This window comes from Polypterus senegalus, chromosome 9, assembly GCF_016835505.1.
Source record: "Polypterus senegalus isolate Bchr_013 chromosome 9, ASM1683550v1, whole genome shotgun sequence".
NCBI lineage: Eukaryota > Metazoa > Chordata > Cladistia > Polypteriformes > Polypteridae > Polypterus > Polypterus senegalus.
In genome coordinates this window covers 84,904,901-84,932,348 of record NC_053162.1, presented here as the reverse complement: position 1 = coordinate 84,932,348, position 27,448 = coordinate 84,904,901, and the positions used below count along the sequence as shown (strand labels likewise).

The 27,448-nt window shown below is 38.4% G+C and overlaps 1 protein-coding gene across 1 annotated transcript in view; it reads right to left on the bottom strand.

Annotated features, from left to right (window-relative positions):
- LOC120535491 (meckelin-like) overlaps positions 1–27,448 on the bottom strand; it is a 128,575-nt gene that overhangs the window by 36,069 nt on the left and 65,058 nt on the right. The window contains exons 13-17 of the mRNA XM_039763379.1: positions 24,225–24,333; positions 15,763–15,865; positions 11,140–11,196; positions 8,019–8,117; positions 4,178–4,276 (exon numbers count right to left, since the gene is read on the bottom strand). Coding sequence (XP_039619313.1) covers positions 4,178–4,276; positions 8,019–8,117; positions 11,140–11,196; positions 15,763–15,865; positions 24,225–24,333 — 467 coding nt within the window. The remainder of the gene's footprint in view (positions 1–4,177; positions 4,277–8,018; positions 8,118–11,139; positions 11,197–15,762; positions 15,866–24,224; positions 24,334–27,448) is intronic.

Below are 27,448 nucleotides of genomic sequence, written 5' to 3'. Positions count from 1 at the left end.
ACCTGCTCAGATCACTATACCACATTTATATAATATAAACCCACTTAATTCAATTTAGGGTCCTGGGGGAATGGAGCCTATCCCAGCAGCACTGGTTACAAGGCAAGAAACAGCCTAGAACCGAGAATCATTAGCACAAAAAGAGACAAGTATTATATCTCATTAAGCACTGGTATTGTAAGGGTTAAACTGAAAAAGGCTGCAAAAAATTGCATTCTGTTTTTATTACACAGTATCCCAGCTTTTTTGTACAGCATACTGTGTATATATGAACATTTATTGTTCATATTCTGTAGAAAGTGACTTGAGGAGGACTGGGACTGCAGGCAAAACAGGCTACTACAGGACATCAGGCCCTGGCACAACATGCACAGGAAAAGGCAACAAACGCTGGCATGCCAGTACAACAGCATGGGAACCCCCAGGGGACATTAAGGCCTGCATTTGCATTTGAGCCAAGTGCCCTGAACATACGTTAGGTAGGAGCACTGGCTGTCAGTTTGAGATTATTACAATGAATGGAATTCCCCGATTTAATTCTGTTATGGATGTGTTCCATCTGACTTATAATTCTGTTTAAAATTCTCCTTTCCTGGTTTATTTTGGAACTCCAAAAGATCTTTCATCAAACATTTTGACACTCATTTAAGATAGGTATGAGGCAGGGGTATAATTTAATGTTTCTCAGTTTACCACCCACTTTCCCTTTCCTTTCCTTTAAAATGAAACCCACTTCCATACATTTTGCTGTGTAATTTCTTATACCCTCAGGGTTTGGCTAAAAGTTCAGAGGCATTTAGGTTCCTGTCTGGCTTGGGACTCCCACTCTTCCTTTTTCATGATGAGGCCTTTAGAATCAGTGGCCACAGTGTAAGGCCATCTGACTTTATCATCGTACTCATCTTTACAGACTTACAGTATGATACCATATATAAGCACTCCACTTTGCTATAAACTATATATCTATGTTAGCCTGTCTTGATGTATTTTTTGTTACTTATGCATTGCTGTTCTTACCTAATTTAATTTTTTTTTTTTTCTTGTGACTATTTCCTTGACAGTCTGTAAATTACTTTGAGCTGCATTCTGTGTATGAAAATGTTCTCTAGAAATAAATGTTGTTTATCCTCATCACCTCACCCCCCATGGGATTGTAAAAACAGTGGGTGGCATTTTTAATAAGATAGTTCTCCTACCGTTCCACTCATTACATTCAAAGTTTTCTAACCCCTCTACTTTTCTCTTTTTCTACCTAAAGCTCAGGTCAGTCCTAAGGAACTGTGGTGTGCATTTATCTTCATCTTTCTCTCATCGCTCACTGCATGAAATGTTTTGTTCTAAAAGAAACATATCCACATACTCTGTTCTGTTCTAATTTAAACATTCTCCTGTCCTCTTTCTATTTATTTAATCTGGTCCCTCAACTTTCTCTCTGCAGCCCTGTTAGAACACTCTAGATGAGAACAGGCCATTCAGCCCAACAAAGCTCGCCAGTCCTATCCACTTATTTCTTACAAAAAAACATCAAGCAGAGTTTTGAAAGTCCCTAACATTTTACTGTCAACCACACTACTTGGTAGCTTATTCCAAGTGTCTATCGTTCTTTGTGTAAAGAAAAACTTCCTAATGTTTGTGCGAAATTTACCCTTAACAAGTTTCCAACTGTGTCCCCGTGTTCTTGATGAACTTATTTTAAAATACAAGTCTCGATCCACTATACTAATTCCTTTCATAGTTCTAAACACTTCAATCATGTCACCTCTTAATCTTCTTTTGCTTAAACTGTAAAGGCTCAGCTCTTTTAATCTGTCCTCTTTTTCAGGACAGTTTAATACTCAGACTCAAGTTCACGATCATTCATTCCGTAGTTCATTCATTATTGTTATTCGTTGTTGTTTGTTATGTTACAGGAGCAAGGGAGGGTTTGATGTGTAAATATATGGTGGTGTCACATTGTTGCTTTGGTGGAGGGATATATATGTATTTTTTTTTCCTATGTGTTAAATGTGCAGTAGTGTTTTGTTTGCCATTTAATATAATTAACCACCTATTTTTTACATATCTGTTGTTGTGTGTCTATATTTAATCCGTCGATTGGGGGGAAAATTGTGTTTGTTAGAGGTACGGCTTGATTTTATAAGATTCACCTCAGTTATCTATCCAGGCCACAGGTCTTGGAGGTGTAGCTGCCGAGTGGGTAAGGGGTTGGACATTACAAGTTGACAAAGGAAAATAAACTGACCCTTAAAAGTTTAGGTCTTCAAGAAACTGCAAAGAAAACCAAGGTAGAGTTTCCTACACCATCAAAAGCAGACTGGAAACTGAAGGAAAACTCTGACAGGAAGAGGTCAGACACAAAGGCACAACAGAATCAGAAGACAAGTTTCTGAGGATCGATATCTTGCTTAAAAGGTACCGTAATGGTAAAGAATAATGTAGCACCAATAAGACTATCAACAATTGCTTTTAATTGTGTTACAAGGTATAATCACAATACATTGAGCTAAACTTCCATCCATCCATCCATCCTCTTCCGCTTATCCGAGGTCGGGTCGCGGGGGCAGCAGCTTAAGCAGAAAGGCCCAGACTTCCCTCTCCCTGGCCACTTCTTCCAGCTCTTTCGGGAGAATCCCAAGGCGTTCCCAGGACAGCCGGGAGACATAGTCCCTCCAGCGTGTCCTGGGTCTTCCCCAGGGGCCTCCTCCCGGTTGGACGTGCCCGAACACCTCACCAGGGAGGCGTCCAGGAGGCATCCTGATCAGATGCCCGAGCCACTTCATCTGACTCCTCTCGATGCGGAGGAGCAGCGGCTCTACTCTGAGCCCCTCCCGGATGACTGAGCTTCTCACCCTATCTTTAAGGGAAAGCCCAGACACCCTGCGGAGGAAACTCATTTCAGCCGCTTGTATTCGCGATCTCGTTCTTTCGGTCACTACCCATAGCTCATGACCATAGGTGAGGGTAGGAGCGTAGATCGATTGGTAAATTGAGAGCTTTGCCTTACGGCTCAGCTCCTTTTTCACCACGACAGACCGATGCAGAGCCCGCATCACTGCGGATGCCGCACCGATCCGCCTGTCGATCTCACGCTCCATTCTTCCCTTACTCGTGAACAAGACCCTGAGATACTTGAACTCCTCCACTTGGGGCAGGATCTCTCCCCCAACCCCGAGAGGGTACTCCACCCTATTCCGGCTGAGGACCATGGTCTCTGATTTGGAGGTGCTGATTCTCATCCCAGCCGCTTCACACTCAGCTGCGAACCGATCCAGAGAGAGCTGAAGATCATGGCCTGATGAAGCAAACAGGACAACATCATCTGCAAAAAGCAGTGACCCAATCCTGAGTCCACCAAACCGGACCCCTTCAACACCCTGGCTGCGCCTAGAAATTATGAACAGATTCGGTGACAAAGGGCAGCTCTGCCAATCCAGAGGCACTGTTCCCGATGTCCATGCGATGTTGCAGAGACGTGTCAACCAAGACAGTCCTACAACATCCAGAGCCTTAAGGAACTCCGGGCGTATCTCATCCACCCCCGGGGCCCTGCCACCAAGGAGTTTTTTGACCACCTCGGTGACTTCAGTCCCAGAGATGGGAGAGCCCACCTCAGAGTCCCCAGGCACTGCTTCCTCATTGGAAGGCATGTTATTGGGATTGAGGAGGTCTTCGAAGTACTAAACTTGAGCTAAACTTGGAAACACATATTTGGCAAACAGCAGCCTTTTGAATACAGTAATGTAATGGGGGCTAGGTTGTTACTGTACCAATGGTCCTACCTTGTCATTACAACATATTGCCACTTTGCTGCCATGTTTTCTACTTCTTTAAAACAATAAATGAGACTGTAAGATACCAGGATAAGCCCCCACCCTGACTCAATGCATGACCTGTGTGAAAAACTTGACATTTTCTGCTTTTGCTATACACAAATAAAATGTAATCAACTGTTTTCTTCTGTACAGTTCAACACTTTTACAACACTTTCAAATTCAAGCATGGTGCCTTATAATATTTTCTTATGTTTTCACTGATGATCCTGTTTATATATGGTTTTTTTTTTCTAAGAATATCAAAATGTTTCTCCTCTAACAAAGACATACACCATCTTTAATATGTACAGATGTATCAGTGAGAAAAAGAGCACTTTGATTTTGCTACGTAAAATGAACCTTACCTTAAAAGAAATAAGCCAGTAGATTCCAGTGCCAAAGGTAATCAGAAAAAATGTGTCCGCCAGGTCACCAATAAGGAAAGCCAAGTATTTAATTATAGTCTGCAAGGGCAATTTATTTATACTGTTTAAAGAAATTTTAACTCAACAACTAATGAAATCAAAACATTCAATTGCTTTATAATAAACAAGATAAAAAGTGTTTAACACGATTATGTCTGCAAACAAGAACAAAGAGAGAACCAGTCTGCTTAAATAGAATCAGCAACTAATATAAAATAACCAATCTGAGTAAAAATCAAAAAGAATGCAAGAGTAGTAGTTTTAGATCAATTTAGGGTTTGTCTAGTTGCTCATATTATTGCAGCAGTCAATTCTTAACTGAAACAGAAGTTGAACCTTTTAGATGTATGGGTGTCAATATTCAGGATGGTCATCCCAAAGATATGCAGTTTGTTTGATCTCCCAGGGTCTTTGTTCAGTGTTTCCACAGGGCACTCTTGTCCCAAAGACATGCAGCTTAGGTTAACCGCTGATTCGAACTTGGCTTATCATAAGTAACTGTGATCGACTCCATTCTCAGCTGGTTCTGACCTTGGACATGTTACAGCACCCATGACTCAGAAATGGAGTTAATAGTTTTGAAAATAAATAGATAAATAAAAACTTTATATATCCTACTTATTTTTCTATCTATAACTTGATCGTTTAGTGTTTTTTTAGAAAAAAAAAAATAAAGAAGAAAGTACAAAACATTTGGAAAATAAAGACAAAAAATGAAAGACATTATAGTTTGTTCATAGAGCAAAAACCTGTAGGTTCAGTCACTTCCCACTCCCTCCATGTACGATTCACTTAAGTTGTCAGCGCTCAAATCATAGAAATGTGTAAATAAATAAATGTTTTAAGTGTATGTCCCACAAAGAAGTGTTTTATCCAAGATTTCTGTTTTTCTTTTTTTAACAGATGGCCTCCTTCTCACTTTAATATTATTTCCTTATTTTTTCATTAGGTGATAGTTATCTTAGCTCCTCGACCGGATCCATTTAGGAGCTGCCATTTGTAATGCTTAAGGATCCTTTTATGACTGCACATTATTCATAGTCTAGATGCATCTCAGGAAGCTGTTCTTATTCTGTTAATGCAATGTGCTTAGCCATGCAATGCCATTTATCGGTTTATTGCTAAAATATGAGAACTGCTGTATAAAATAAGGTTTGACTGAGTGGGTGATGGAAAGCTGCCCTCCTACTAAAATTCCCGTTGAGTGTCTGCATGTGACTCTAGACTGTTAATGTAGGAATTTTGGGAAAGTACTCACAGTGAAGGACACTACATAAAATGAAGACAGACTGATGGTTTCATCCAGGTATAAGATGATATTTTCTTTTGTTTCATAGTAACATAAGGTCATGAGTGTGGAGCCCTGTGTGACTTTTGATTTCATAATATCACCTACAGCATTCTCACACATGATTACAACTATGTAAAAAATCAATCAATTAATCAATCAATATTAATTTTATGTAGTGCCACTCACAGAATACACTATCACAAAAATTATAGGATAATATTTACATAGGAAAAACTAATTACAAAAACTCTGTTCATTTTGTGAATCCATTTTTAGTGGTACAAAATCACAGAGTCAATCCAAACAGCACTGATTGTCAAGCTAAAGCAAACCCTCACGCCTGGACAAACTGAAGAGGAAGGCAGACTCTATTGTAGGCACGGAGCTGGACAGTTTGACATCTGTGGCAGAGCGACGGGTGCTGAGCAGGCTCATGTCAATCATGGAGAATCCACTGCATACACTGAACAGTATCATCTTTAGACAGAGGAGCAGCTTCAGTGACAGACTGCTGTCACTGTTCTGCTCCACTGACAGACTGAGGAGATCGTTCCTCCCCCACACTATGCGACTCTTCAATTCTAACTGGGGGGATAAACGTTAATATTATACAAGATTATAGTCTGTTATACCTGCCAAGCACTCTCCACCTTGCACTACTTTTTTTATTGCTCTTTAATTAATATTGTTTTTATCAGTATGCTGCTGCTGGAGTATGTGAATTTCCCCTTGGGGATTAATAAAGTATCTATCTATCTATCTATCTATCTATCTATCTATCTATCTATCTATCTATCTATCTATCTATCTATCTATCTATCTATCTATCTATCTATCTATCTATCTATCTATCTAACCCTGGATAAAACCTCAGTTGATCACAGGACACCGTCACATACTCCAAGTCATCAATTAAACTAATATGCACCTCTTTGGGGTAAATCTGGAGAACATGGAAAAATAAATGATGAAAGTGAGAATATACAAACGTCACACAAGCATTGGCTGGCCTGACAATTAAACTTGGATCTCAGAGAACTGTGAAGCAGCCATTGTCCTAGCATGCTGTCTTATTTAATATTAAAATAATACTAGGGGGCTTTGCCCTCTGCTTGCTTCGCTCAGCAACCCCGGGCCAGCACTACACGCTAGCCACTTTGCCTTTCTGCTGCATTACAGCGAGTAATTAACCATATTAAAAAATTGCAAAACATAATAATTTGAAAGTAAATTATGTTTCATGTTGCATTAGAGATATTTGTTGCATTATACGATTTCGTTCTGTTTGGCTTTAAAATTAACATGCATATACTTTTTAAACTTACACTTTTATTGTAAAACTTCAGTTAAAACTATTTTTTGAATTAAATTTTAGTCAATGTCGCAATGAATTTTAATTCTGTGTCTGGACTTACATCGTGAAAACACAACATATGACTGCTCGTGAGTGAATTTTGTTTCTTTCTCTCTAATAAATAAACCGGCTTTTTCCATTGTTTGTTTGTCTCTGTGATTTGTTCATTTTCTTTGCAAAAGCTATTCTAGCTATTCTAACGGGAAACTATTAACATTTTAATACAAATTGCATATCCAGATCTCCTTTGGTGTCTAATGTTATCCACGGAAGATGTACTACATTACATTTCTTGGATACATCCTTCTTTCAACAGTAATTCGGGTGGTGTTAATGGTTGTAGATATTCTTTGGAATATTGTAACTTAATGTTTTCATCTTCCGCACGATCACCACCACCTGTTTCAGCATAGGTTATTGATATGCATTTAACCAATTTGCCATGTAACCATTAATTTGTTTGACTTAATCATTTCTCGGTGCTAGGATTGCCCGTGTACTCATTTCTTTGGTTGATAACCCTTCAGGATGAAATTCTTCAATAAGATTTGGACATAATAAGTTGTCTTTATTTGGGATCTTAAAGTGAGGAAAACGTACAAATTTGTAAGAGCTGAGAGAGCAGGAACTGTGTCTGTTAAAAGCATTCACATGAATGAGAGGTGAGAGGACCGTGTGCATGGTTAAATATGGTTGAGAGGAGGGCGGGAATTGAAAAAATGTCATGGAAATAGTCTTGTCTTTTCTCGTCTCAGGATTTTCTTTCATAATAGAGAGATTTGGTGCGACGCTAATAAGACCAAAGGAAATATACCATAGCTCCTGCTGTTGAATTGTTTTTCTAAAGTATGATACATTTTTGGGCTCTGTACAGAGTGTGCAGCATACAGTACAGTATATATAACCAATGAGTTTTACAAGTAATGTACAGTAGAAACACAGCACCTTCAATTGGCACTTTCAGCAGCCAAAGTGATTTAATGACTTAAGGCGTTATCTAAACTAAATTAAATAAAAACCAAAAAAAACAGAAGAATACCTTTGGACAGAGATATTATTGTTAAATGTTTTACAAGTGTTAAACTAACAGTTTTTGTTTTTTCATTTTTGTCTGTTATTTCATCCATATTACATACCATAAAGTTAATAAACTGCTGGCCTGATCTGCGACTCCAGCTACTAGTCTGCAACATAGCTAAGAAGACTGAAAGAGATCCCAGCACTCCCAAGGCAATCTAGGGATGAAATAGAAAAGGAAATTAATAAATGAGTGATTTCATAATTCATAGTGGCACAATGTTAAACTGGATAAGGTGCTGTACTTTAAGAGTAAGTCATTTAACTGTGCTCCAATACAAAAAATTATTCAAGTACGTAATATAAATAATTATAAATAAGCAATAAAGAAAAACTACAACATGATATTCACAAACTCGTCTTCAAGACGAGTGCCAGAGCTGATCCCTATAGCATTAGGACACAGCTCTAGACAGGACAACCAGTCCATTGTGCAGCCTCACACACACCTACAGCCAGATGGGGCCAACTTACAGTTTCTATCCAAGCAATTTAGCAAACCCATCTTTAGGAAAATAGAAGAAGAAAAGCAGAGTACATGCAACAAAAACCCATGCAGCTATGGTGAGAATGTGCAACAACTGTGAAACAAATGTGAACCTAGGGGGCTAGATCAGTGTAGCAGCAGAGCCAATCATTGAGCCACCATAATATAATAATAATAATCAATAATAGTTCAATAATAAAAATATTCAATAATAATGATAAAAATAAAGATGCCAATAGAAGGCCTGCATCAGTGGACAGTGCACAGAAAAGTAATGTGGCACATATCAGGTTTATAGAAATGGAAATTCATGAACTGGTCACGGCAGAAGTTGAATACAGGAAAAGGCTGGCCAGAATAAAAGTTGAGTCACTATAGCTATTGTCTGATATTTATCAAGGTGTTCATTTCATTACTTATTTTCATTTTATCCACAGTTTACCTCTGTCATACTTGAAGATTTATTAAGTGAATACATATATATATAATACAGTATGTGGTTTTACATATAAATATATAAATAATAATAATAATAATATTTGTAGGAATAAAATAGGCCTGTAGACTTTTTTTACTTCAATCTATAATAATAAAAGGCAAAGCCCTCACTGACTGACTGATTCACTCACTCACTGACTCATCACTAATTCTCCAACTTCCCATGTAGGTAGAAGGCTGAAATTTGGCAGGCTCATTCCTTACAGCTTACTTACAAAGGTTAAGCAGGTTTCATTTCGAAATTCTACGCATAACAGTCATAACTGAATCCTACTTACGTACATACAGTATATACGGCCATAGCCTCCAGCTCAGTCGCCGTGTGAGGCGGAGTTGCGTCCCCCATCACCACGCCTCCGACGTAGTTGGCTGCCTGCCTATATTGCGTCCCCCATACCCACGCCTCCCACGTAGTTGGCTGCCTGCCCATATAAGGCCGTCCGTCAGCAGCACTCCAATAGACACGCTGCCGCTAAATACTCGCAGGCAAATCAAAAAGTTAATACCGGGAATGTCTGTTAAACATCTTAGATTCACGAGTAGCGATTTGGGTGGTGAGATTATGACCGTTTTGAGGCGTTTGTCATGCCTAAGACGAATACGATATTCGCGAGTTACAAGTTTAATGAGAAGACGCAGGGTATAAACGAGACTTTTGATCACTTTGTAGCAGAGTTAAAATTGCTGGTGAAGGACTGTGCTTATGCAAATGAAGATGAGATGGTCAGGGACAGAATAGTGTTTGGCACAAACTCAGCAAAAGTGCGAGAGAAACTTTTAAGTGCCGGGTCTGAGCTAAAATTAAATAAAGCTGTGGACATCGCAAGATCGCACAAGATAGCACAAGCACAGCTGAGAACCTTCGATGCATGTACTCCGAGCGGCTCACATGAACTGACTGTGAACACAATACGCAGACAACAAGCAAGAGCTCCAACGAGCGCTGAACAAAAAACCCCTTGCACAATTGAGAAGGCAGCAAAAGAATATGAACCGAGTGACGCATACAAGCATATTCACAAGTGCAGCTACTGCGGAAACAAAGCACACGGTGTAAAAAATGTGGTAAATTAAACCACTTCGCTAAAGTTTGCAGAACTGGGAAAGGTAAACCCGTGCATGCAGTGTGTGATGTCTCAGATAAAGAGGAAGACGAGCTGTTTATTGATGCAGTAAGAAAGGAACAAACCTCTGAATCTAAACAAGCCTTTGTAGACATATCAATAGGAAAGCAAGGTGTAAAGCTTAAGTTTAAATTAAGTTAATAGACATGCTGCCGCTAAATATTCGCAGGCAAATCCACAACTTAATACCGGGAATGCCTGTTAAACATCTTAGATTCACGAGTACCGATTTGGGTAGTGAACACTTCGATGAATGAAACCTGTTATCTTTACAACGGTTGACAAACACGGAATGTATCTTGAACACAACACGTCCTCCAAATACGAACCTGATTGAAAGAAATAATGATAATCAAATCCTTGATGACAGCAACACTCATAATGTGACAAAACAATTACATCGACAATCATGTTACCTTATATTTAAAATGTTTCCTTTTCTTTTTCATCACTTCTTTAACACACTACTTCTCCGCTGTGAAGTGCAGGTATTTTGATAGTTTTAAATAAATGAGTGAAAGTTAAATGGAAAATGCATATAAATGTGTGTATATATTTTATTATATGTGTATATAATTCTGCCAGAGTAGAATGACAAGACCAGGAGATGAGAGAAACATGAAATCTAAAAGTACCAAGGTCAAAAACTAAAACTTGCAAAGTCCTAAAGCCCTGAAAGAGATTTCTTGAGAGCAAAGACACAAAGTTTTTTTGGAAACTATCCTGAGACATGTAAGAGTAGAAGCCGTCATGTTTTATATGTGTGGCGCAGTTACCTCATGTACCACTCTTTCTGGAGTCACGCTGTGGCAAGCAGAGCACCATAGCCACCAACAAGTAAAACAAAATGGCAGCAGCCAGAGTTGAAAAATGGAAACAAAAAGGTGGGAAAAATATAAACACGTAAAATCAGAAAAGTACATATCAAAGCAGACAGAGCATTTCCTCATTCATAGCAGTATCTATATCCAATTTGAGAGTACTATAATGTTCAGATAAAAATGTTAGTCATGTTCATTGACTGTTGATCTCCTAGATCGGATTTTCAGCTTAATAGCCATGTCTTCTTACATTAGTATTCAACGTCATTGTGGACTGATCCATACTGTAGGTTACAGCAAATGCTACCTGCAAATCAAAAAAGAAAGCATTATAAAGGACAGCTTGTTCTGTACTCTTTAGTGAAATGCAGTAAAAAAGACTATGTATTAAAAAGTACAAATATTAAAGGTGCCGATTTTATACCCAAAATGAATGAATGCATTCAAAACATTACTTTGCATGTATCACACTGCCTTCCATCCTGTGATGAGGATGTAGCTTTCTTACACTTTAAACATCCCCTACACTCCTGAAAGGGAACCAGACCAATATGTGAATGTCCTGTGCTTAAATAAAGACACCTCTCTGAACATTACTACACCTCTTCCAGAACACAGACAGGAACCAGCAGGACAACTGCATGGAGGGAATGTTCAGATACTTTATAAACACATAAAGCATGAAATTCTTGTGAAAGATGCTCAATGAGGAGCCCAGTGCTGCATTGTGTTTCATCAGTAACGAGTATCATTGTATAGCTGGGCTACAGAGTTTTGGAAAGGTTCCTGATTATTGACAACTCGTCAGACGTTAATGGAAGAGAGAGGCTCTAACTTACAGACTAACAGCATTTTCAGATGGAACTTTTTAATATGGCCTCAATTATTTAGAGACATAACGTGGGATTATTGGCTGTAACACAGAGGTTGTATGCCTATAATGGTGCAAGTTATTCCTGTAAACACTATAACAGTCCATCCATCCATCTACTTTTTGAATCCAGTTTTTCCATTACAGAAAGATGAAGCCTTTTTCATAAGGAGTTAATAAATAATGTATAATTTCCTTTTAATAGGATTCAACATCGACATACTACACTTGTCCAGTAAAGGGGAGAATAAGAGACTACAATTACATTAAAACTGGACAAAATGTACACCCACATTATTCTTCCACAATATTACAGTTTTGTGCAAGAATTTGGAATCACAATCCCTCTATGTCATTACATACAGAAAATTCAATAAAACCTGGATTCTGAGGGGGCCAATACGCAAATGCCATCAATATAAACGAGAAAACCAACCAATCTTTAATTCATATCGTGATTTATATCTGAAGCTGGTGCAAAATAATTAAAATAGAGCACTTTGCAGGTTAAGGCAAATGTCTGGCAACACTAAAAGGGCTGAGGCTGCATTTGATTTACTTGCACTGTGATGAAGGCTACCAGACATCTTTAGCTCTGGGGAGCTGTAGACAGGAGTTCTAATTTTCTTACTTCTTTCTGCATACATTGTTGAAAGTGGTTCTTGGGTTTGACAGTACTCACAAGCAGAATATTAACTTTTTTTGCATTGATACAGTGCTGCCACCTTATCAGCTCTCTGAGCCTGTTTAGTTATAATATATAAAGACACCTCCCTAAAAAGATCTGGGTTTGCTTCCTGGGTTCTCCCTACGTGGAGTTTGCATGTTCTCCCCGTGTCTGTGTGGGTTTCCTCCCACAGTCCAAAGACATGCAGGTTAGGTGCATTGGTCAACCTAAATTGTCTCTAGTGTGTGCTTGGTATGTGGGTGTGCCCTGTGGTGGGCTGGCGCCCTGCCCAGGGTTTGTTTCCTGCCTTGCGTCCTGTGTTGGCTGGGATTGGCTCCAGCAGACCCCCATGACCCTGTAGTTAGGATATAGTGGGTTGGATAATGGATGGATGGGTGGACCTCCCTAAAAATCCATTGCTACACTTCTACCAAAACACTGACAGGAACCAGCAGGACAACTGCATGTAAGGAATGACAAGCACAAATGGTCCCAAATTCTTATGAAAGGGCTCAATGAATAGAATGTGTTTCATAACTAACATGTATCTTTTCTGCTATTAAAAAAATTAAAATATATTTAATATGACTCGTATTCCTCAAGCATTTGAGGCTTCTGTTTTCCTGTTAAAATATGACTATGGTTAAATAAATAAACAATATGGATGGATTTAAACAGAATAACAGATGTACCTGAATGCAATAGCATATGAAATTGTTCAAAAGAAGTGGTTTTACCAAAACAGATTAAGCATACAGAATGAAAGTAGAACACCACTTAATTGATAGAAAGAGCAAGTCTTGGATCACATGCTGTTTGCTAGGTAGGATCACATGTCCACATATGGCAATGCATACAGTAAAGGGCCACTCTGCTGCCACCAACTGGACTAAGGGACTCATTTTATCCACCACGGCCTTCCATTACATTGTGTAAATAAGAAATCTGTCGTGCATAAACTACTACTTTACTTTTTCAAATCAGGTCAAACATCCCTTTCACTACTGGTCTAGACAGCAAAGAAAGAACATGATTTAGTTACAGGCAATCAGTAAAAGATATCTAAAAGTATAATAATGGTTCAACAAGTTTAATTAACTTAGGAAAACATTAATAAACTAGACATTAAGCCCGTTACAATAACGGGTGCTAGAACAGTAGTGCATAAACATTAGTAGGAACAATCTACTGTATATTAAATGGCAAGGGACCTATGTGGCTGTAATATGTGTCACTGTATTGTGTGCCTTTAATTTTCTCTCTCAGTAATACTGGTTTGTATTTCCGTAAAATGTCTGTAATTTTGTCTGACAGTAATACAGTGGAACCTCGGTGAACCGAAGTAATTTCCCCCATAGGATTGTATGTAAATACAATTAATCCATTCCAGACCGTATGAACTGTATGTAAATATATATATTTTTAAGTTTTTAAGCACAAGTATAGTTAATTATACCATTGAATGCACATCGTAATAGTAAACTAGATGTAAAACCATTGAATAACACTAAGAAAACCTTGAACAACAGAGAAAACTAACACTGCAAGAGTTCGCGCTATAGCCTTACGACCCGCTCGCTAAAAACACTTTTTTTAATGAGTTTTAAGCACAGGGAAAAAAACTAACATTTGAAAAATCCGTAATTTAATAAACAACCAAGAAAAATAACATTGCAACAATGCACGTAGGCGCCTGTGTGCACTTTGAGCTACTTATTGTATGAAAATGTGCTATATAAATAAATGTTGTTGTTGTGTGTGTGTGTGTGTGTGTGTCTCTGTCGTGGGCCTGCGTGTATGTGCGTCTGTCTCTCTTAAGCGCGCGCCTCTGTGTCTGTGTGTGTGTGTCTGTCTCGTCTGTGTGTGTGTGTCTGTCTCGCCTGTGTGTGTGTGTCTGTCGCACGCGCCTGTGTGTGTGTTTGTGTGCGTGTGTGTGTGTGTGTCTCTCTCTCTCTGTACACACAGAGAATGCACAGGAAGAGACTGAACATGTGCCGTGTGGCCCCGCGCACGCGCACTTCACCAGAAGACACACACACCTGGACGCACAGAGGGGTTTTATTAAAGAGGATAAATGCCTGCCTGACACTACAGATGTTTTGGACCGCTCCTCGTAAAAATATAAGGCGGAAAGTGTAGGATTCCAGCCAGGATAGATAAGAAGGTGTAAGTTATCATAGTAATTTGTTCATTAAGCAGTAACGTTGATCTTTTTATACCAATGTTATTGCACACTTGGCTAGAGTTTTAAACAGCCCTGCTCCTTCCTAAAACTATGGTAACCTGGCAAAAACCCCATTACTAACTGGGTGCTCCATCACACTGAATGTTTATTCTTTCTTTTCATTTCTGGTACTAACAGGACAATGCAGCAGTCTGCCACTGCTTAGTTTGACAGCCTGGGGCACAATGCAGGTACCAACCTTGGATGGGATGTCAATGGTAATTAAGATTAACTGCATGTTTTTGGGGTATGGAGCAAAGCCACAATACTTGTCCAAAAAAATGGAGCTGTGAGGGAGCATCGATAACCCAATGCCATCATGTAACACTTATGCCATGCATATTTTTCACATTCATGAAGTGTAGGATTATTTTCACAGTTCTTTCTCAAAAGGTTTTTATTTTTGATAACAAATATATGAGCTTCCAGTTCAGTTGTTTCTTCTGGCTTTGTTTTAACTACCCTATGCTATGTTCCAAGTGCTAAAAAATGTACATTTTTAAATGTATCTCTGTATTTATACAGGGAATTTTTGCAGTGTTCTTCCAGTCCAGAATAAAGGTAGTCTGATGTTGAGAAACCTGAATAAAAACTGCAGGATAAGGGAGCAGACTACAAGCAATGTGCAGCTCTGTTTATGACCTGATATCATCCAGACACATGCAGCTGAATCTAAAAGCTAGCAAGGACTGAAGGGAGCCAGTCTCATGTTCGTCAGGACTGGGTAAGGCGCTTTCAGACATGTACTTCATCATCTTGCCTACTGATGCCCACAGGCATAATATGAAGACAGACCGTTATGCTGTAGTGAACAGACAAATAAGATTCAGAATAAGAGCATTACAATTAAAAGAGTGAGCAGGGACAAGCCAAGGATTTGTTCTCTTCATTTAAAGAAGAAGCTAACAAATAGTGTGATGCTTAAAGGAAATGTAACCATCAGTAACAATGGCTTCCTTTGCTGCAGAATGGCATCTAATGTTTTTAATAAACCTTACAAACAGTTAAGATGACCTTTTGACTACTGCAGCAATGAGCGTACATGGATTTGAATGTTACATATTACACATTATATACGCCATCTCATCTGAGTATTAGTAATCTACTGTACCTGAGCTTGAGGGTTTGTTTGTCCGACGTTATTCACAGTGCTGTACTGTACTGTCAGCAGGAAGGGAGGCGTGTTACCAGGGCTGCTAATTGGCAAATACACACTGCGTGATTTAAAAGATATTGAAACACAACATGAGAAAGCAATACAAAAAATACATCAAATTATTGACTCTTTTTAAGTTTGCTGTTTTACAAAGTTCAAAATTAGTGTGATAATAAAATGGAATGCTAATCAGCAGCTTTGTAAAAACACTGAAAAATAAAAGAAGCACTTTACATGATCTACTACATAAATTCCTCTTTAATTACATTTGGGTTATTACCAGTTGTAAAATTGGAATCAAAAGGTCTAGCTACAAATTATTTCTTTTTGCTTCGTATTCTGTATTAATTTAGGCATCTCAGAAACCAGTAAAGGAATAAAAAAGTTTCAGAAAATGAATGAATTATACATACACATCACAACAACGTGATAGAGTATATGGGTTTGGAAAAATAAACGAATAAATGCATTATATGGGCATCCTGTAAGCCAGTGGTTCTCAAACTGTGGGGCAGGCCCCCCTAGGGGGGCACGAAGTAACAAAAGGGGGCGCGAAGATGTGAAAAAAAGAAAACAAGAATCAAAAATATGAAAAATACATCTATTGAAACCAAAACAAATGAACTTAAACTACATTCTGATACTAGAAAAATAAATATAGAGTTAGATAAATGTCGATAAAAGTTAAGTAGGTATAATAAAATATGCATCTATGATATATCATTAATTAAAAAAGAACAAATTGGTATTAGTGGGCTCCTTTCAAAAAAACGTTAGGGGGGTGCGATTAAAACTGTTATGAAAACTCGGGTAGCAAATAGGTTGAGAAATGCTGCTGTAAGCCTATAATAGAATAAGGAGTTTCAGAAAATAAATGAAGGCATGAATATAATACTCATGAACAACACAACCCTGTAATAGCATAAACGGGTTTAGAAAATGAAAATAATAGATATATTATGCATATATCCATTCATCCATTGTCAAACCTGTTTGATTCATTTCAGGGTTGTGGAGGCCTGAGCTCGTTGCTATTATACCATTTATATAACTGAATTATCTTCCACAGATCCATTAACAACACAAACAATCACATGGGGCTTTACAGAGAAAACAGAGCACTACTTGTATAATATAAAATACAAAGTTATCAGTGCAAGAAAATCAACTTAGCAGCTATAAACGAGGACAAAACAATGAAGCCATGACAACTAGAAAGAAGAGCATCATCTTCTTATCTTCTTCTCCTTCTTCCATTAGCTCTCATTTAGGGGTCGCCACATCCATATCCATCTATCCCTTTTACATCATTTTCTGCCACACCAACTATCTGACACATTTTAAACTGCATCTATGAAAAGGAGCTGTGGACCCATTTGTTGGTATCGATCCAAGAAAAAACAAGAACCCATCATTGCCTCTGTAATAACTTGAAACTGACAAAAGTAACAGGCACCCATCATTGTTTATTGCATATTTAACAAAAATCAGACTTCGCTTTAAAGTTTTGATTCAACAGAATACTTCAAACAATAACACAAATGAAAATGGCATGGACAAAGATGATGGGACTCTTAACCTAATATTTTGTTGCACAACCTTTTGAGATAATCACTACAAAGAACTGATTCCTGCAGCTCTCAATGAGACTTCTCTCTGCATCTGTCAACAGGTAGTTTGGCCGGCTGTTCCTGAACTGCTCCAGCTGTGTCAGGTTTGACGGAGGCCTTCTCAGTTTCAGTTCTTTACACAGATGGTCAATAGAATTCAAATCAGGTTGGTCTCATCCGTTGTGTGAGATGGACATCTAGAGATGAGCTCCATTTTTACTACTATATATTACTGTTACTATAATATTCCAAGGTATCCTGTATTTACATTATACATGATTATAAATAAGCATGATCAGCAAATATAGGGTTCAGAAAGAAAAGGAAAATAAGGATAAGACAACTAAAATTTCATCAAAGTCAAAAACGGCCTCAAGTTCATGGTAAGGCTTATCAGAGACTGACCTGGAACAGATGGGCAAAGAAACAGATCTGCCAGCACCGGATGTTGCAGCATTGGCTCTAGCCGAAAGTGAAAGTGGGAGCAAAACTGGGAGCAAAGTGGGCAAGGAGAATTTGTCAATTCCAAGAGAATTACTGGAACTGAGCATGGCCCTTTCATCCTCGCTGTCAACTACAGCTAATACCCCCTCTGAGTCAGAAGAACAACAATCCCAACCGGACTTACAACTCCACCTATGGAGTGCAGAGAAGACTGAAACGCACTGTCCAAGCTGAAGGTAATGATTAACACACTTGGGGAGGACATAAATGAGATAAAGAGTGATATAAAGAAGGTTATAGGGGATATAAAGAATGAAAGAAAGGACCTAAACAAGAAAACTGAGAAACAGCATCAGGATATAAAAGACCTGGCAAACCATTTAAGTAATAAGTTTACCACAGCCTTTACAGAATTCCTAAAAAAAATGATGAAAAAATACAGGAAAATATGAGTAAGTTAGTGAGTAAAATTGGAGTACTTGCTGCTCAGCTTGAAGATGTTAAGCAAACATTTATGATTCGTTGATTAAAATAGTTGAACAATCGACATCTGATGAAAAAGCAATGGCTACAAAATCAGAATGCAAGGTGTTCGCTGACAAACAGGCTGACAAAACAGGCTAAAGATAGATATAGAAGGAAAAACATCAGAATCGAAGGTCTCCCTGAAAAACATGAAAGTCCATACCCAGTGAAATTCACAGCTGAACTATTCTCTAACATAATTGGAGAGGACTCCATATCGGACACCAAGATCTCAGCAGCCTACCATATACATGGATCAAATGCCTTGTCACACACGTGTGAATAGGAGGCAGCTGAAGGGCTTGTAGATGAATGGTAATACATCTGCCCAGGGGGTGGCGGGGTGCACTAACGCTCTTTATAAGTTCCCTGCAGACCTTTCCTGGGAAATCCCACCAGGAGCTGCCTCCTCGACTCGGGACACCCTACATCCGGTTCCGGCACCGAGGACAACATCACTACCAGCCTCGGCCCCGAGGACGACATCACTTCCCCCAGACTTCCTATAAAGCCTCACTTCTTTTCCCTGGAATTCAGTTCTGTTTTGGACTCTGTCTTGTAAACTTGACTCAATCTTAAAACATTTACTTTTTGCAGCCAGGATACAGAATTATACGGGTGGCTGCCCCAAACCTGGCCATGTCTCGTCTCTTCATCTCACAGCCTCAAAACTGAGAAACCAAACAAAATTTCACATCCCTTCAAAGACAGAAAGAGGAGATCATATTTGAAAATAGCTGCATTCATATTTTCCCCAGATTTCTTCCCTGCAACAGCTGCTAAACGCACCAAATACTACACCATTAAACAGTGTCTACACAGAACTGAAATAAGATAAAGGCTCTTGTGCCCTGCCAAATTGAAAGTGGATATTGAGGGTCAGTTTTACATGTTTAGCTCTCTGAATGAAGCAGAAAAGAACTAAGAAGACTGATCCCGCCATCCTTTTGAAACATGATCATGAATCATACCATGTTTTAGCAAGGTAAAGAAGATTCTGCTTGCAACTTGGACCATTTGTAATGCAACATTTGCTGTAGCTATACATTCTATTTCCTTCTCAGCCTCCTTTCCTTTTTTTAATTTTAAACTTCAATTATTATATTACATTAAAATTACTTCTATTAAATAATTGTACTTTTTGGCAACCACAAAATAAATGTTTACACTTGTTTTTCTTTCCTTTTCACTTCATATCCTTGGTTTATTGCATTGGAAATGTACTATCATACGTTATCAGTCTCCATTTCCTAGGTTTATTGTATCGGAGCTGTACTTTCAAAGGATATCTCAATGTTAACCTTTTCTACACTGCTGCTTATGGGTTCGTTTTATCAATTGCCATGTCAGAGTACCAGGACCATGTGGACTGCCTCACTCGAGGAGGCAAAATGGGAAGTGGTGTTGGGGAGGGAGAAAGCATTGCTATTTCTTATTTATCCTTTCTACACAAATAACTGTAAGTGCCAACACCACAATAGGCTTCATAACCATAACACCTGGCAATAATATCTCAAACCTAGGCCAAAGCTATTATAATGTAACAATGTACCACCTTAACGTAAGACTACAAAATACCAAAAAAAGTTCAGAAGCAATGTTTTTAATGACCAAATAGTGAACTTTGTGAGCTGTAATGTCAGAGGTCTCAATCATGAATTAAAGAGAAAAAAAGTATTCTCTCACTTTAAAGGTTTAAATGCAAAGATAACATTTTTACAGGAGACTCACTTAAAAAGTAAGGACCTGTTTTGATTGTAAAGGGAGTGGATTGGCCAAATATTTCACTCCAGCTATACAAAGAAAACTAGGAGTGTGGGAATCTTAATATACATAACTGGGATTAATAAAGTATCTATCTATCTATCTATTCCATATGTAGAGTTAGACATAATATCTGATCCTGAACGGCAATATGTCATGGTGATGAGCAATTTATTTAATACTAAATTGATTCTGATAAATATAGATGCACCTAACGTGGATGATAGAGATTTAATCCAAAATGTATTTGAATCTATTCCTAATGTGAACACTCAAAAAATTATAAAGGCCGGAGACTTTAATTGTGTTTTATATCCAGATAGATCTTCAGCTACACTGGTGATAACATCTAATACTGCAAAAATAATTAGAGTTTGTAATGGATCAAAACTTATCAGACCCATGGAGGTTTTCAAATCCCAACCTAAGAGTATATTCCTTCTAATCACAAGTTCATTATTTTTATTCAAGAATAGATTATTTTTTCATATACAATAATTTTTTGCCCATTATCAAATCTTGTAAATATGATGCTATTGTTATGTCCGTCCACACCTCTCCACTGATGGAGCTTAAATCACTATGCCCTACACACTCATCTCATAGCTGGCATCTTAACCCCCTCTCATTAGCTGATGAGAACTGTACAGAATTCATACCCAAGCAAATTGATTATTTTCTGGAGACAAATGCATCCTCAGAGGTTTCTGCAGGAATACTCTGGGAAATTCTGACATCATTATTATAAACACGGAAAGAAAGCCAATATGATTTTAGCTCAACAAATCCACAAGCAGGAAGTCTGCAATGCAATACCAGCAATTACCAATATGGACAGAGATAAAATCTTAGACCATAAAAATATAACCCACACATTTAGAGTACTATAAGTTCTTATATTCTACTAATTCTAAAGAAGATAAGACACAATCTAATGATTTTTGTTTGACTCATTACATATACCACAGCTAGATACACTTAGTGCTTTGGAACTAGATAACCCTTTGACACTCTCAGAATTACTAGATGCTATAAACTCACCTCAAGGTGGGAAAGCAGCCGGCCCTGATGCCTATCCAGTGGAATGTTATTGAAAAAATGTCAAATAAGTTAGCTCCACTATTATTAGCAACATTTATAGAAGCTAAAGAAAACAAAATTCTACCCTAGACTTTACACCAAGTATTAATTTCTGTCTTTCCTAAGAAAAATAAGGACTTACTACAATGTGCATCATATAGGCCAATTTCACTTCTGAATAATGATGTTAGGATACTCTCTAAAGTTCTAGCTAGAAGGATTGAGAAAGTGCTTCCTTTTGTAATATCACAAGACCAAACCAGATTTATTAAAGGCAGACAGCTTCTAATCTTCAATGTTTGTTTAATATAATATATTTACCCATTAAATCTAACACCACAGAGATCTTACTATCTTTGGATGCACAAAAAACATTTGATATGGTTGAATTGGACTACCTATTTGCCACATTGCACACATCTGGGTTCAGCCCAAACATGTGTATGGATCAAACTACCCTATACTAGTCTAGAAGCTTCAGTTTGTATTAACAACATTACTTCAGACTACTTCAAACTAGAATGCTGTACTTGACAAGGATGTCCCTTATCACCATTACTCTTTGCAATTGCCATTGAGCCATTAGTTATTTACTTTCAAAATGCATCAGAGATAAAGGGGGTTTTCGGAGAAGGATTTGAACAGAAAATATCACTATATGCAGATGATATGCTACTACATATACTGTATATGATCAACAAAAGCCCAAAACGCACATACTGAGGTCTGTCTGTAAGATAGTCCACGATCCATGCCACCAGGTGTGAATCTACTCCCATCTCTGTCAGCTTGTCCCTAAGGAGCAGAGGTTGGATGGTGTTGAAGGCGCTAGAGAAGTCCAGAAACATAATTCTTTCAGCACCACTGCCTCTGACCAAGTGGGAGAGGGATCGATGTAGCATATAGATGATGGCATCCTCCGCTTCCATCTTCTCCTGGTTTGCAAACTGCAGAGGGTTGAGGGCATGGCGGACCTGTGGCCACAGGTAGTGAAGCAGCAACCGCTCCATGGTCTTCATCACATGTGACGTCAGAGTGACAGTCCGGAAGTCATTCAGCTCACTAGGACGTGATACCTTTGGGACTGGGGTGATGCAAGATGTTTTCCAAAGCCTCAGGACTCTCCCCTGTTCCAGGCTCAGGTTGAAGATACGTTGTAGAGGACTCCCCAACTCCAATGCACAGGCCTTCAGCAGTCATGGCGATACCCCATCTGGACCCACTGCTTTGCTGGCACAAAGTCTCTTCAGCCCTCTGCTTACCTGGGCTGCTGTAATTGTGAGTGGGGGGAAACTCTCTCCTATGCTGGTATCAGCAGAAGGATGGGTGGAGGATGCAGTACTCTGAGGTGAGAGTGGGTTAGGGTGGTCAAACCTGTTAAAGAAGTTGTTCATCTGGTTTGCTCTCTCCATGTCCCTCTCGATGGTGGCAACTCGCTTCAAGCTGTAGCCAGTGATGGTCTTCATCCCATCCCACACTTCCTTCATGCTGTTATTCTGCAACTTCTGATTCTGGCTGCATTTACTTTCTTAGTTGGGTATCCTCACTTTATTTTGGGTGGGTGTTGAACCTCAGTTTATTTAGTTTGATTTAATTGTATGAATTGTTATTTGCTTTTAATTAAAATCAATAAAAAATATTTACAAAAAGAATTCAAATTAGGGCTCACAGGAGGCCACTTCAAAATTATACAAATGTTTTGTTTGAAGCCATTTTTAGGTGCGTTTAGCTATGTGTTTTGGGTCATTATCCTGTTGGAGGATCCATGACCTGTGACTGAGACAGAGCTTTCTGACACTTGGCAGCACATTCTCTCTTTCCAGAATGTCTTAAATAGCAAATAAATAAAATAGCAAATAAATTAAATGACGTTAATTAGTAGCAAAAACTAGTCACTAATTAAGAATAGCTGGAATGTAGTACTAGGGTATTGTACCATGTTAGCCATTATGAATGTAGTGAGAAGTCAAGCAAAATGACACCTTTTATTGGCTAACTAATAAGATTACAATATGCAAGGTTTCAAGGCAACCCAGGCCCCAAACTCTGTCTCCACTGTGGCTCTCCAGGATCACAGTCTATATATTATACTCTGTAATTCTCTTACTATAGGCCTGGCCAGTAACTCATACAGCCATCATTACCCTTTAAATGCACCTGGCATATTTTTGTCACATGGTTTTGAACTGTCCCTCCTGTTTCCTCCTTTTGGTTTTTCACTTCTGACTCTTTTTCCTTGATCTTCTTGCTGATATTTCTCTTTATCGCACTTCTACACATCAGCATATCTTTTTTTGGATACACTGTTTCCAAAGTAGCACAGGCCTCTCACTAGATGGTGCATGTCTTTCAGCTAATTCCCGTGTTTAACTGCATTCTGGATTGGTGTTTCATCCAACACCAAGATTGCTGCTTAGCTGGTAAAAAGCTGTGAGGCCCGTACCTGGCAGCATGGAATGCTTCACCTGGCCTGATGCTTAACCTGCGGCCCTCTTTTGCAGCTGTTTCTATTTCTCTTTTTTCTTAGTATCTTCCTCACAGGGCTTGGAGATGGTTTGCTTGTGAGAGGGTTTTTATGTCTTCCTTATGCATTGTTTATACATTAAAATAAAATGCATTGTTTATTTATCTTGTTAATTTGCTATATTATTAAAATTTTGATCACAAGCAATCGTACAGTACACCATTACTAGAAACTTTACAGTGCAAACAAGATTACAGTACAAGATCAATTATGCATAAGTTCATATATAATAAAAACCTATCAATGTAAGTACTTTTCCTATGTGTTGCCATAAATAATAAAAAATATAAGGCTTAAAGATATTAAAAGAACATGACAGGCACTTAAAACAAATAACACTGAAATCAGAAATAAACTTGACTAAGGAATGTGTTTGAGAGGTGTGCTGGACCAAGTAGGTTGCATTTGCTTTAAAATTAACCATAAGTACTTTGTAATCTGAAGAATCTCCAACTTTATGAGCTGATTACCTGAGTGTTAGGCTGCTGGCGTATGTGACGTATTGAGGCTGATCACTCAGGCTGTTCTGTTTCCCAGTCAGACCGTCCACCAGGAAAAATCTCCTCAGAGCCCCAGTACCTACGGTAAGAGAATTAATGAGGTATAGCAGACAAAACCTAATTTCATAATACCTGCTGTTTTAAGTGTATTGCTAAATGTGTTAATTCTAGCAGAATTACTAAAGAGAGAAGCAAAAGGACCACAGAGCCAGGAATACTTGTGTTCTAATTGATGCCATAACAAAAGTTAGAAAATGAGTTTAGCCTTGAGTTCAAAGCAATAAAAAAAATACACACCGACTCTAATTTTACAGGCATGGTGCAGTGAAGATACAGTAAAATCTGAACATCAAAGTTAATAATAATAGGAAACAACTATGAAATTAATTTCAAAAACCATTTTAATTTTGAAAGTTGTGATAAATGAGTAGTATGCCAAGATTTTAAAAATCAGCTTCAGCGTGAAATGAAACGTATGAGTTTTGTATACTTTGGAGGGGATGAATGGATTTTACCATGGGCCCTTACACAACCGACTGGAAAACAATTGTAAGTGAGAAAAGCAAAGCAAGTAGCAAAAAGAAGACTTCAGCGGTAAAGGCAAGCAATAAAGGGAAGTAGACAAGAAAGTGAAGCCTGTAGTTTTAGATGTTATGTAACCTGCCTGTGCTCTGATACTAACAACATGCATAGAAATTACTCTGAAATGAGGACAGTCATCAGGACAGTCACTATATAAAAATGAACCTATAAAACTAGAAAGTTGTATCTGCACAGAAATATAAAAATCCGATGCACTTCACTATGCAATTTTTAATAATTTCTAGGAGAATGTTAATTCCACATGTAAAACTAAAAAGCTTGGCAACATGTTTCAGCTTTAAAACCTACTTTATGCATATTATACAATACACTAGGCCAGATCTTACAATCATAGATTTTTAATTAATTTTAAATAAAATCCAAAGGCCGACGACAGAAAACTAAAAATTCATAATCACAAATTTCTTGCAATTGTTTAATTGATTATGAAGAAATCTCCCACCCACCTTTCAAAGTGTTATATTCCAAAATAGGTTATAGCATGACAAAGCCTAATCAAGTACTGTACTTGTCACAAGGCAGAACCCTGGATGTGGCATCACAGGTCTCATGGACACGCAACTGTAATCACGCATATCAGCTCATTTAAGACAGCAAATTTAATCATTGTGCAAGTCTTCAGGAAGTAGGAGGAAACCAGAGCATATGAAAAAGAGGACACACAAATATTGACCAGGGTGGAATTCAAACTGTTATAAAAATGATCATAAAAACATAGTATGTTTTCATTCTTCCTTTTTCAATCTATTAATGTATTGCACCAGAAGTATATTATAAGAAGGATAGAATCTCAAACAGGCAGACATGAAATAACCTGTTTTTCTCATAATGTGAATAGTAACTGTTTTGTTTAGTATGGATTGTCCAAAATTCAATTTCTAAGTTGGACAGTAGATGTAAAAAGTGTATCTAATTTCCAAAAGTTATCTATAGTTCTCTACAAGCATCAGGGTTCAGACTAATGGAAGATGAAGTTCATATGACAACTGATCGCTTGCACAGGTCCAGGGAGAGGGTAGCCTCACACACAGAACTGCAGAATAGGACAAATATTGTACTTTACCCAAGAAAATGGATGCAGCTTTGTTCTACTTAGTTATTGTGGTTCATTCAGGTTTTACTGGAGAAATTATGGTCTGTCTTGGGGATATTAGCATTATATAACTTCCCTATTATATAAATCATTTTATGGGTGGATTGAACCTGTAAGAATACACCATTTGCTAAACAACTGCGTACAAAAGCTTAGAGCAAAGGAACACAAATCTATGACTAAACTTGGTGGCTGACACAGAGGACAACCAACAAATAAGAAGAAGAAGATAAAGAATGGACAGATAAAATCAGAAAATGATTGGAACTTCTAAGAACAAATGAGCCACTGTTAAATACAATTGACTTTTAAAAGATTAGTTTAGACAGAATACTTATGTCTGTAAATTACATAATAAGTAAGTATTGCTGCCTCGCAGTTAGGAGACCTGGGTTTGCTTCCAGGGTCCTCCCTGCGTGGAGTTTGCATGATCTCCCCGTGTCTGCGTGGGTTTCCTCCCACAATCCAAAGACATGCAGGTTAGGTGGATTGGTGATTCTAAATTGGCCCTAGTGCTTGGTGTGTTTGTGTGTGTCCTGTGGTGGGTTGGCACCCTGCCCAGGATTGGTTGCTGCCCTGTGTTGGCTGGGATTGGCTCCAGCAGACCCCCATGACCCAGTGTTTGGATTCAGTGGGTTGGAAAATGGATGGATGGATGAATTATTCGTCAAGGGTGATTGGCAAAATCAACATAAAATAAGTGTCACATTTTGCTAAAATCATCAGAGACGATTGAAGCATCACTGTGATACTCCTTCTGCTCAAGCTGTGTTCCACTTTTTTAGGTCTCTTGGAAACTGAAGAACATTCCTTTGCCAAATGGCCAGTTGTGTACATGCTGCAAGAAACTGTTGGGAATTTGCATGGAGTGCTATAACTGGCAAAGCTTGCTCATTCTTTAAACATTAATAAATGCTTTACATTTGTTCTTCTTAGCTGTTTTCAATTTGTAAGTCTTGGCTGTCTAAGATGATGGGCTCGGATCAGTGTTCACACACATTTTAATTGACCCAGTTCTAGTCTTCATAAAAATCCTTTAATTTTCTCTCTTCAGCAGCACCTTCTGTTTTAAATAATACTAGGAGGCTTTGCCCTCTGCTCACTTTGCTTGCCAACTCACTCGCCAATCCCCCCCATTTCTTCCGCTCGCGTTGTGAAGAGGGGGGCTGAATGCACCCCAAGGACACACGGTCACTTCTCCGAAACCCCCTCTTAAACGGTGATACAATGGGAAACAAATATATATATATATTTTTTACCTCATCTTTGCTCGATCAGCTGCTGGCTTGCTGCTGCTGCCGTGCTGCGTGATCTGCATCTTGCATGGCGCAATTTTGTCATATCATCTATGTCCATATATTCGATCTCTTTTTGCTTTTACCAGTTCATCAATATCACTTTGAATTTTGATTCCGTGTTTGGAATTACATTGTGCCAATGCAACGCATAACTGCCCGTGAGTGAATATCGTTTCTTTCTCTCTACAAGAGAGTGACAA